The sequence below is a fragment of the Oncorhynchus masou genome, chromosome 22, assembly GCF_036934945.1.
Source record: "Oncorhynchus masou masou isolate Uvic2021 chromosome 22, UVic_Omas_1.1, whole genome shotgun sequence".
Lineage (NCBI taxonomy): Eukaryota > Metazoa > Chordata > Actinopteri > Salmoniformes > Salmonidae > Oncorhynchus > Oncorhynchus masou.
This window is the reverse complement of record NC_088233.1, coordinates 55732285-55745031: the sequence shown is the minus strand read 5'-3', so window position 1 is coordinate 55745031 and position 12747 is coordinate 55732285. Positions and strand designations below refer to the sequence as shown.

General features: G+C 44.2%; 1 protein-coding gene across 3 annotated transcripts; it reads right to left on the bottom strand.

Moving 5' to 3' along the window:
* On the bottom strand, window positions 1–12689 carry cat (catalase). Of its 3 annotated transcripts, XM_064930601.1 has the most exons (11): window positions 12516–12689; window positions 10592–10763; window positions 6580–6690; window positions 5501–5631; window positions 4780–4884; window positions 4322–4447; window positions 3942–4133; window positions 2757–3179; window positions 1812–1919; window positions 1526–1603; window positions 1–1112 (listed from the first exon to the last, which is right to left on the bottom strand). In XM_064930601.1, exons 1-11 carry the CDS (start codon window positions 12579–12581, stop codon window positions 1050–1052), a joined length of 1575 nt encoding a protein of 524 aa, XP_064786673.1. In that variant the 5' UTR covers window positions 12582–12689; the 3' UTR covers window positions 1–1049. The 3 variants fall into 3 exon arrangements, with proteins under 3 accessions (XP_064786673.1, XP_064786675.1, XP_064786674.1); XM_064930603.1 differs by lacking the exon at window positions 10592–10763 and having other exon boundaries at window positions 12516–12673; XM_064930602.1 differs by lacking the exons at window positions 10592–10763; window positions 12516–12689 and adding an exon at window positions 9482–9578.
* Window positions 12690–12747: the final 58 nt, after the last annotated feature.

Below are 12747 nucleotides of genomic sequence, written 5' to 3'. Positions count from 1 at the left end.
TAGCATTGCCGTTGGATATATTAGCATAAATTGAAAGATCAAGCACTCAATAATGCATCTTATTTTGTGGTTCAAAGTTCACAATTGCATATTAATATAACAAATCACTTCAGACAGGCGATATGATGGGGAATGCTACCTAGCACAGAAACACTAACAGCCCAGGGCTCAGCTGGAACATAGAAAACGCGTAGGAAGATTTGTGAGAAGGGATAAGGACTAAGATTTCTCCTCAGTAAACAGTAGTGGTTCTTGTTTCCCCAGCCCTAATTCAACCCAGACCCTTTAGTGATTCAGAGTATGTACACAAAAAACACTAATATACAGAAGACATTTGGTACATGAGATTATTCATAAAAGTCATTGCAAACCCTTTATAAAGCCATGGTGACTATGGATACGTTTCTAACCAAAAAGGCACTGCTGTGTTGGTTTGGCTGCTAGGACGATGACTTAAACATTCTTTCATGACTCAATCACAGTCACTCTCACCGATCGATGGCCGGCAACTATTTCTAATATAAACAAGGAATATGGTGTAGGCCTTAACACAGGAACACTTTTGAAGAGAACTTAAGTTTAAACTGAAAAATAATTATGAATCTCATTCAAAAACATTGGTGGTTTGTTTAACTAGGATAAATGTCATTTTTTGCATATAGGCTAACAGATACCTCTATTAAGCTAACTATCAGGGCTTCGATGAAACACGGACACACAAACGATACATAATTGGGAAGAGATGGATCACTATACTGAAAATGGCATGAACATTTCAGACAGCAGACCTGTATATTTGACAGATGTAGTTTGGGGACAGATCTTCTCCCATAGAGCTGCAGTCTGACTACATACATTTCTGTGTGAACTTTGGCAAAATGGACAGGAAACACGTTAGAACAATGTTGTAAGCAGCCTGAGGAATATTAAAATATTATAATTTCCCATTTCATTAGCTATCGCATTCACGGACGGTTAGAAGTAGGATCTTGGATAGCAGGCTGGTAAGCGCAAAAGGTGGAACTGCCCCCCAGGTGGAAGTTAAGGCATCACATCTTGGAGGAGGCAGTGATGGCAGCTGCACCTCCACGGGTATACACTCTCACAGCATCCTGTGAGAGTGGGAGGAGACAAGGAGATTTGAGGCCATTAAAAAAAACACAATCTTGTTAAACACAATCTTGTTTACGAGGGGTCCTGAGAGAAACAGTCACATACTAAATAGAAAGGAATAAGAAAAAAAGTAAACTAAAAGTTCTACCTAAATACAATGTGAACGAAACTATTTAGTTAATGCAACTTTTGATGTTCATGAAGGATCTACAATATACTTAAAACTGCTCACTTAAATAATGCGACTTCACATTGATCTTTATATTTCTCCAAATATTTCCTGAATTATTCCTATTCACCTGCAACAAGCCAACTCAGATGTGCGAGTGCTTTTCCTACTTTGACTATACTGCATCATTCATGGGGGACGACATACGCTTTCTTGTCTGTTGACAGCAACAAATGGACTTACCTTCTTGGGCTCAGCATTGTTGAGTAGGGCCTGGACCCCGTTTCCATAGTCTGCATGCACAGCCATCAGGTTCTGAACCTGGAAAAACAGGGAGTGAGAGCAGAGAGAGAGGGTCCGAACAGTGTTGTTAGTGATGGCACTTTACATTATTAAACATTACATTGCAAAGATGGCCTTTGTGGTAGTGAGGAAGATGATACCAACTATATAACAGCCATAATTGCTGATACTGATGATGAAAGTGATGACTTAGACAATCTTAATGATGGTGATGATGAGAACACACCCAGCGTTTCTGGATGAAGACTTGGGCTCCCTTCAGGGCACCAGCCATATTCTGACAAAGCCTCTGGCGCTCCTCCTCGTTCAGCACCTTAGTGAAGAAGGTACGCACCTGCAATACATATACACAAAGAGTCAGGGCACTGGTCACATACACCAATCAGCATTAAGAAACAATCAATTAAATATTTATTTCATTATTTGTAATCATAAAGCATTTAATATGTATAATAACAAAGATTTCTTTATAGGGTGTATCATTATTGGCCCTGCCAGTGTAGTGCACACAGCTCTGTGTCGTAAATTAACCTCATGTCACATCAGCACAACCCCCTTTACCGGACAGGGAAGACATGGAAATGCTGGGGTTAGTGGGGAAGTATGTTGTCGTTTTCCCTTGAAGCCGAGCTAACGATTCCGGATCACCGGCTTTAATCAGACTGATCCCACCAAGATCTGTCCTCTACAGCAGAAGCTAGCATTCCTCGTTCTGACGTGCACCACCCGGCATCAGTGCAAATCTCTTGAGTCTCTCGTCTCCCCCTTTGACAGTAACTAATGCATTGATACATTGGCATTAAGTGTAATGTGTAACTCTTTAGGTTGACATTCAGTAACTTCATGTTAGAACCGAACCACAACTGTCATTTTAAAATTGCTCACTGCACAACTCAGTCAACACCTTTTAGCAGTATGCGCCCGCATGACCTGTTAAGTACAGGCTTGATTGTGAAAGGTAGCTCTATCCACAATTAGAGTATTGTTCTCTAGCAATTTGATAAACAAATGATTGAATTTACCCTATGACCATTGATTCATGCATTGATTTTTATTATTACATTTGTAGTTCAATGATTACTATTATTCTCAGTTCTGTCTCAGTGTGTTATTGCTAAGATAACTCATGAGTCAGATATTCTTAAAATACAATGTTTGTCTGGTTCTCTACCTGTGTGACGTTATCGTCGTCAGTACTGTTGTAGCGGCCCACATCTGGGGACACCTTAAACCTGGTCTCCACGTGCTGGGGTTGGGTCTCTGGAGCACTGAAGCTGTTGGGGAAGTAGTTGGGAGCGCCAGCCTGGTTGTCCAACATGCACATGGGCCCGTCTCGCTGGTAGTTGGCCACACGGGTCCTGAAGGGGCAGTTGACGGGCAGCTGCAGGTAGTTGGCGCCCAGCCGGTGCCGGTGTGTGTCTGGGTAGGAGAACAGACGCCCCTGCAGCATCTTGTCAGGGCTGGGCTCGATGCCTGGGGGCATGTTGCTGGGGTCAAAGGCGAGCTGCTCGATCTCAGCAAAGTAGTTGGCAGGGTTTCTGTTGAGCACCAACCTACCCACAGGAATGAGGGGGTACTCCTCGTGAGACCACACCTAAGGAGTAAGAGAGAAGTGTAGCTTCCTCGCATGCCAACCAAGGTGTATGGACTTGCAAACGAATTCCATGCTTGACCCCCTAAAATGTATTATTTTCACCTAATAATTATCCTGACTAAATAACAGCTGAGAATCAGTTGCCAATCATACTAATGCTCACAGATGCTATGACACCATAACAGATATCAGACCACTGTCAGATCTTTCAGTGTTTATGTTGAGGAAGTCCCCCCTCTTGTGGAAAAGCCAGAGTACTGCCAATGTCTGGATATTCTGGGAATGTGTTTTTGTGGCAGGTTTAAATGGCTCAGAAAGTACAAAGACATCATGTATTGCAGTCACATTCTTTCAAAACCAAGGGAACATATTGATAAATGTTAGGGAATGCACCTACTATAAAGAGAGTGGTTCCCACATAACTTATGATAAATATAGCTGCAATATCTAACTTTTTGGGCGACCCGACCAAATTCACATAGAAATTGAGTTCTAAATTGTTCTTTCTCATTGAAAGTAAGTCTAAGAAGTGGTAGATCTGTTCTATATGCGCTACTTCTATGCTGCCCGTTCTTGCGTATTTCCGTTTGGTTTAGTACACCAGCTTCAAACACCTGAAAATACAATATCTTTGGTTATGGAAAATATATATCACAGCGGTTTAGATGGTACAATGATTCTCTACACAATGACTACTTGCTTTGTCAAACTTAAATTAGGCAAATGGCGGAGAGATTACTGCTTATTGCATCTCTAAGGTACCTTGGTCAGGTCAAAGGGGTTCCACTGGAACTTCTCTGCCTGCTCAAAGGTCATGACCTGGATGTAAAAGGACCAGGAGGGGAAGTTGCCGTTGGCGATGGAGGTGTAAAGGTCTCGGATGGCGTAGTCCGGGTCGGTGGAAGCCAGGTGCTCGGCATCCTCCGGTTTCATGTTCTTGATGCCCTGGTCGGTCTGTGATGTGAAGGTTGCTATGGGTTACTATGAATCCTGGCCCAATTTCTCCAACTACGTTTCCTTCTTTCCCGCCATTACCCTCTTGTATCCTTCAGGTAATTAGGTATAGTTGACTCCTCTATCCATTTAAGTGTAGGGCATTTCACTAGTCCTGTACACTACATTATTTTTAATTGTGCTTTGACCTTGTAATGGAACTTGCAGTAGACAGGCTGGCCCTCGGTGTTGACCAGCTTGAAGGTGTGGGAGCCATAGCCGTTCATGTGGCGGAAGCCGTCAGGCAGACCACGGTCACTGAACAGGAAGGACACCTTCACAGAGACGAGAACAAATAGAAGACCATGAACAAAGACACATATTCAGTCATTAGCAATTGAGCTATTGTAAGAAAATAAGATCTAGAAAAACGTAAGTCTACAAGGATGATGTAATAATCTGATCAGGAAAGGGATGCATTCGCAGCACCCACCATTCCTAGACATAATGGCATAGCTATGAAGTTGTTAATGGCATGTTGTTACTAAAATGTGGCTTAGTGTGGGGTGAAATCAGAAAATACGATGTCAGAAAACCATCCATCGATCTATCGTGTGCGCGTGCATGTAAAGGTCCGGTTGCAGGTAGAGAGGAGCAACTACAGCACCTGATGCATACACTCAGGCCGCAGGCTCCAGAAGTCCCACACCATGTCTGGGTCCTTTAGGTGAGTCTGGGGGTTGCGCTTCTGAGAGTGGATAAAGGATGGGAACTGCACAGACAAAGGGATATCAGAGAGATGCGGTAATGGTACATATCATACGGGGAAATTAACTAATGTATAGCACCATAACACATAATATCCACCCATACACACAAAATATCTTGGTCTCACACACACACCACCCTGAATCCTGGCCAGGCGCACAGCCACGCACACTACACCCTGAACCTTGGCCACGGTAACACACACACTACACCCTGAACCTTGGCCACGGTAACACACACACTACACCCTGAACCTTGGCCACGGTAACACGCACACTACACCCTGAACCTTGGCCACGGTAACACACACACACCACCCTGAACCTTGGCCACGGTAACACACACACACTACACCCTGAACCTTGGCCACGGTAACACACACACTACACCCTGAACCTTGGCCACGGTAACACACACACTACACCCTGAACCTTGGCCATGGTAACACGCACACTACACCCTGAACCTTGGCCATGGTAACACACACACACTACACCCTGAACCTTGGCCACGGTAACACACACACACTACCCCCTGAACCTTGGCCACGGTAACACACACACTACACCCTGAACCTTGGCCACGGTAACACACACACTACACCCTGAACCTGGACTCACCAGCATGGCGTCCCTGATAAAGAATATGGGGGTGTTGTTGCCAGTAAGGTCCCAGTTGCCCTCGTCAGTGTAGAACTTGACTGCAAAGCCACGTGGGTCTCTCACTGTGTCGGCTGAGCCCGATTCCCCAGCTACATGCGTTAGATACAAAATATATGACAATTAGAAACTCACAGTTTAAACAAGACATTATTTACAGACGGGAAAAAATATGACTGTCTATTTTCTGGAATTTATTCAATAATGGAAGAAACATGACCGTCTTTTTGGATGTTGTAATTGCTGAGTAATTTAAATGTTGCCTTTATTTTGTATCATTTCAAAAACCCAAGAAATGCCAAACATTGCTGAAAAAGCTAGAGTCAAGTCAATTCAATAGAAAAGAGATTCCAGGGAACTTTAGGTGGGTTCAGGGAGCATATATGTTTCTAGGACATGTAGGCTAACTGTATCAAAGTATTCATCCAAATTGTTCACGGAGTTTGTCTTTTCTTTGGACTCCCAGCTAATTTAATTCCTGTAAAGATCAGTTTTCCCACTGAGGCTTTGGGTCAGGGTTAGTGATGGACACTTGCACATCAAGGTTACTACACCACGGACCGCTCGTCACTTGACAGCATCAATCACGTAGACAACACCATTTTCTCATGGGGCTCTTGCACAAGCTGTTTGTATAGCTCTGGCAGGAGACAACTGTCCAGGCATCCGCTACACGCGTTACTAGAGCTGTTATAAGAGTGTTATTTGGTCAAATTAGGAATTTTCTATTCGTCAGAAGTTAACATGAACTCGGTCTAGGCTTCTTCTGATATCGGCAAACATTGCTTTTGCAGACAATAATAACCAGAGGCAATGACTAAAAGCATCATAAACAAGCAAATATTGGAAGCAAATACATACTACATGATACAGTTCTTCTTTACACATGTTCTTGAGGAAACAAGTAAACGTGTTTGTAGCAGTTTTATGGAAAAGCCGGAGGGAGCAACCGCAATACAATTTTACTATGTAAGTTTTAATTAAATACCAGGAAAGTGTGGGATAAATGTAACCAGTAGGAACGTGGTGGTGCGTCTTACCCACGGTGGAGAAGCGGACGGCGATAGGAGTGGTCTTTCCCACATGCTCAAACACCTTGGCCTTGCAGTAGCGAGAGATGTCATGTGTCACCTCAAAGTACCCGAACGCTCCTGTTGAGGAAGAGGCAGTACATGGTCAGTTACCGTTGAATTTTGTGTTAGCTAGTTAGATATATACATTTTTGTTCCGTTATCGAAGTTGCCAAAAAAGTCTTGTCATTGAAACCAGACGCCAGTCTCTGCTGTTGCCAAGGGTTGTTTTCCGAGACTAGAGATGGCACAGCTAGTTAGGCTAATGTAAATGATCACTCCTAATTTAAAACCAATGTATCTTTACGGTCATTATAGGCAGTGCAAAGCAAAGTTACTTGTGTAACCCTGGTTCTCTGATAATATGAGTATGATGTATCACTATGGAGATTCGCCAGGATCACCAACTCTAGGAAGGACCGACTGGATCAAAAGCATATCCTGGAGACACAGGTAGAGTGGCAAATGAGGTGAGCCCCTCACTTCCTTATAAGAAGGCGCTCTCTCGTTCTCTGGTCCTTCTCAAGCATGCTTCTCTTCCTCGCGCCCTTGCCAGCAAGGGAATGCGGTGATACATCTCACCTCATTATCAGAGAACCGGGTTTACGAAAGTTACCTTAAGTTCTATCAAATACTTGTTTCGATGTATCATGATGGGGATATGGCCAACTCCTGTATCGCAAAACATTCTCTGAAGCCACAATAATCCAAACATTAGCAACCTTCAAGAGGCTCCGAAACTGAGAGAGTACAACCAGTCGGGAAAAACCTTGTAACAAAGTCAGGGGAAGCCCAATCCGTGTCTCAAAAACGAGCGCCCAAGATATAAACTCCTCTGTAGAAGAGGGCCCTTTCAGGCCCCTCCAAAGGCTGTCAATCTCACCATTATAAAACAATATAATGTTGCCCAATGAGGGAAGAACATAGCACCCTTGCCTGAGCTCTCGTTCAGTCCACGTAGATGTGCAACGAGCATACGCCCTACTGAGGAAGGCGACAGGTGAAAAGCCATAGGCCCCAAGGTGCAACAGTAAGAAAATGTCGACCTAGGCCAAAGGATGGGGTTAGGTACATTCATCTGAAAAACCCCTGGGCACACTGAGGGCGCAAACAGTGGCTGGTAAAGCACAGTCCACACACTCGCTTACGAGTGCCAAGGGCTGTAGCAAAGCGAAAGATGAAGAAATATTACAGCTCCACGCTGCTATGAAAATATCTTAAGCACAATAGACATGTCCCAGGACTAGCTAAAGGCTTAGCGACTGGTCGTAAGTGACGTGTGCCACCCCTAAAAAAACAAAAACATAATAGGGATGGATAAACGTCAATACTGTCAGGGCCTTGGCAGGCCAAGAAAGCGGCTAGCGGACCTTAACAAAGAAAACCTTTTTCTCTGTACAACAAGTCCTGTCAGGAGCATAGGACCATGGAAAACACAGTAGGAAGGAACAGTTGGTTTAGTCATTCCACTTCTCCAAGAAAAACAACCCAGAGCGTGCATGAGGAGGCTGGCACTCTCTTCCAAGATCTGAGGGCCTGTCTTTTATTTACTTTTACTTAGCACAGTATTCCCTAATGCTGGGAAGTAGAACAGCTATGTAACTGGTATGTCTTGGCCCTGTTTCAATGGAGGGTTGTCAAGAGCGAAGATATCCCCAGCCTCTTGCTCCAACTGATGGGGATGTCTGGTTATCTGAACCAATTGCAGTGAAAAGAAACTATAAATAAATGAATAAATAAAGACAGAATGTACCATATCATTATCTGAGGCTCTGATGTCTGGCGAGTGCGCCGTCCTCGCTCAGCCCCTTCTCCCATCAGCGCTAGGCTTATGGTATGACCACAGCCTTAAATTGCACTATGGGAGGCACAGAGGTTTTAGTCTAATCACACAGATCTCCTCTACGGCATCTGGATCTAGGGTGTCAGAGTCCAGTTGTTTCCCAACCACCTCCATTAGATCAGCATGATAAGCCAACAATATATATATATTTTTTTAAAGGTCACATTGATAGCCAATTTGTTGGGCCAAGTACGATTACTGAAAAAAATTGAGGCAGTAAAGTAGACCATATTTCTAGCGAGTGAGGTGCCAGTGTCGTTAGTAACCCGGCGCGAGGGACTAAGGTGCTAAGCCAGAGACGGCGCCACCGTGGAAGCGTAACCAAACCTAAATTCCTCCATATTGTGCATGTTCAGGTTTGGGGTGCCCCTAGCAAGAATCTTGCTAGTGAGGGGTTTGTCCTATGAGCTCTTAGCTTCCCTGAGGCATGCGGGTACCACCGAGAATTGCTTTACCGCGGCTGAATGACACCGGTCTCTTCTCGTTGTATAGGTCCCTTAACGGGCACGGAGGAGCCCAAACTCCAATGGAGACCATGAGGGGAATGGGTCTAGGATATCCATGACCTCGCTAGGTTGCGGGAAGCTGAGCTTCAGCTTTCGCTGTTGGCTTGGGGGCGAAAGGGGCTATCGAGATAAGATTCTTGTTTAAACCTCAGACCTGCCCCAGTCAGCAATGCTCACAGGACTCAGGGTCGTTAAGTGCCTCTTGGGCATGTTCCTTTCCCAGGAAATTGATGCATAGGTGGGTATCCTTCCCAGCAATCATGGAATCGCAAGTGCAAGAACGTGGGGGTCCGAGTGCTGGGCTAGGCTCGTCCCGGGATACCAAAGGCCATTGTGAGGAACAAGGCTTGCTTGGAGGAAAAAGCAACACCAGTTGTAAGAACAACGAGTAGACTGCGTAGGCTAGCTAATTAGAAACCTTGCAGCTGGTTGCTAGCAAACGGTTGCTTGTGTAAACAGTGTTACGAGCTAGATAGTTAGAAGCCTTGCGGCTTTCTCGTTATAAGGAAGTGAGGGATCTCACCTCCTTCGCCACTAACTCCTTGTCCGCAACAGAAGCTTCCGACAGGTCCTTCCAAGAGTTGGTGATCCTGGCAAATCCCCATAGTGATACATCAAAACGAGAGAACCACTGAACTTGTCATTAGACAAAATGAGGTGAGGTTATATTCAACTTCACAAACAAATGTGCTGCCTTCACCATGTTGTGTACACATCCCTTGGAAGATTAGTGCGTTAACACCTGCAAATAAAGCCATACATGTGGTGCACTTTACCCCTCGTGTAGTGGGCCAACAGATTGTCACATGATCACGGTCTTTATTATATTAGACTGGAGAGCCGTTTACAGTTGGCTTTTTGGCGTAGGCCCACAATTGATAACTAGATGTCTAGGACAGGGTAGTGTTTCTCCAACCAATACGTGAAGCTCCACTATTAAGTAAAACATCTAGTGGTGTTTGACTGCCTCTCCAGCACTGTCATTTCTGCTTATCTAAACAGTTTGACACATATACTGAACAAAAATATAAACGCAACATCTAATATCTTGGTCCCATGTTTAATGAGCGCAGAAAGAAAAGACCCAAAATTTCCCACACAAACAAAATGCTTATTTTTTTGGCACACAATTGTTTACATCCCTGTTAGTAAGCATTTCTCCTTTACCAAGATAATCCATCCACTTGACAGGTTTGGCATATCAAGAAGCTGATTAAACAGCATGATCATTACACAGGTGCACCTTGTGCTAGGGACAATAAAAGGCCACTAACGTGCAGTTGTCACACAATGCCACGTCTCAAGTTTTAAGGAAGCGTGCAATTGGCATGCTGCCCACCACAGCTGTTGCCAGAGAATTGACTTAATTTCTCTACCAACGTCATTCTAGAGAATTTGGCAGTATATCCAACCGGCCTCACAACCGCAGACCATGTGTATGGCATATCTGTATTCCGTCATGTGAAATACATAGATTAGGGCCAAATGATTTTTTCCCAATTTACTTATATTAACTATAACTTAGTAAAATCTTTGAAATTGCTGCATGTGCGTTTATATTTTTGTTCAGTATATATTGCATTAATGCCAATCAGTGCCTGTCTTAAATTCATTGGTAGTGCTGGACACCCACCGCCTCCCTTGGCGTGCACCACCCTCTCTGGGATGCGCTCACGGTCGAAGTGTGACATCTCATCTATGAACGGGGTGTCCTGCACCAGGAGGGGCCCCTGGGGACCTGTGGTCATTATATTCAGCTTGTCCCCTACCGGGTGACCAGCCCCTGTGGTCAGGGTGTCTGGCCTCTGAAGGGAAAGCAATGGAATAGACATTATACATAGCGAAGACATTGAATGATCAAATGCTTTTTATTTTTACCTTTATTTAACTAGGCAAGTCAGTTAATTAACAACTAATTCTTATTCACAATCACAGCCTCATTGCTTCATTCATGTTATTTATTGTTACAATTCAATATTGGCCAATTCAGATTTAAGAAATGTATGCCTTTCCTAAGCACTTCTCAATAGTTGGTATTCAGATTTACCTTATGCAGGTGCGTAACGGGCTTTGCAGGCATGGTTCCCTTGCACGCTCGGAATACATTTATACCCCTTTTTCATTATTACGAACTTGTCTTATCGCTGCAACTCCCCAACAATTGGGCTTTCAGTACATGTATATAAAGCCAGCCATTTGAATTTGAGCGACAGACTGAGTAAATACCCAGCTAGCACAGTCGATCTGGGCCGATTCCGGCTGAGAGTCAAACTCGGCCGACGTCATGTGACCCGAGTCAGGGCCGCCTTCAGCAGTATTACTTATGGCTATGATGCGGGGAATGAGCTCGGGCCGATTCAGGTGTGAGTCATCTGTCCCAAATGTATTACTTGGGGCTCGGGCAGATTGGGGCTACTCTATGGCAGATGATTACACGGGCTGCTTTTTATAGTTAACATTTCAGTATTTGTTTTTCTGTGATCAAAAAATAATTAACATTTAAATGAAATTCTTTATGCGTCCTGTGTAGTATTTTGATACTTTGTCAAGTCAATTAATACGCATTAAAACGTTTGTGTAAGGAACTCTCCGAGTTCGCAAGTTTGAGGAAGCTTGCCATCGGCATGCCGACATAGACCTACACATTTATTTACATTTGCATCGGGCCGCTTCTGGGGGGATTCTGGTAGGATGCCGATCAAAAAAAATCGGCTGAATACTGGTCGACTGAAACGGGCCGACTCTGGGCAGTCATTCATTTTGATTCCGGACCGATTCAATCAGTTCCGGCCTCCGGAAGAGGCCCGCTCCTGGGCCGATTCCTAATTTCTAGCTGGGTATATGGCGAATGAAAGAAAGCCATGTGTTTACTTGGTCTCATCACAGACAACTTTAGCATTTTAGCTAACTTGAAACTTCTTATTAATTTATATCTACTTGTCATACGAAATGGGTGATTGACATCCACAAATTAATGCATACCATAACAAAGATAACATATCATAGAGGAAGGCCTTACAAATTGTCAGACTCCAGCCACCCTAGTCATAGACTGCTACCGGACGGCAAGCGGTAACGGAGCGCCAAATCTAGGTCCAATGGGCTTCTAAACAGCTTCTACCCCCAAGCCATAAGACTCTTGAACATCTAGTCAAATGGGTACCCAGAATTCCCCCTCTCCGCCTGGAGGTAATGAACGTCTAATCAGATCATTGTGGCTAGAAGTATTCTATTCCAAAAAACAAATGCAAGAGCTCAACCTGCAAGTGGGAAGCGGACGTTAGCTAACAGCAGCCATCTAACAATTCCTGACCCCCCCTCCCCATGCACAACCAGAAATGAATTACAATTCTAACACAAATGTGACTTTGTACGAAATGTTGTGGAATTGTAAAGTGCAGGGTTCTTAAATGATAGTAAATGTGCTAACTGTCGAGCCAGGAGACACGAATAGGACCCTGGACGACCTCTCACCCATTTCACAACAAACTCCCCTTGCGTCAACTGCGCAACATCATCGTCGCGTTTGTATACATGAATCATCGAAATGGACAAACCTGAGCGCTTCGGCCCTCTTTCCATAGCTTCATTTGATCGGTTGCTTTCCCTCTATAATCAGCCATCGTGAAGGCAAAACTTTAAACCACAAATGCGTGAAAAATGGATATGCTTGCCAGCTAAATAGCAGAGTTGATGTACTTTGTACGGCTTGGCTCCTCCTCCTTGGCTAACGGGTATTCATTCCGTCGATTCAGTTGCGAAACGTTTCTTAAACGGAGGCTAACGAAA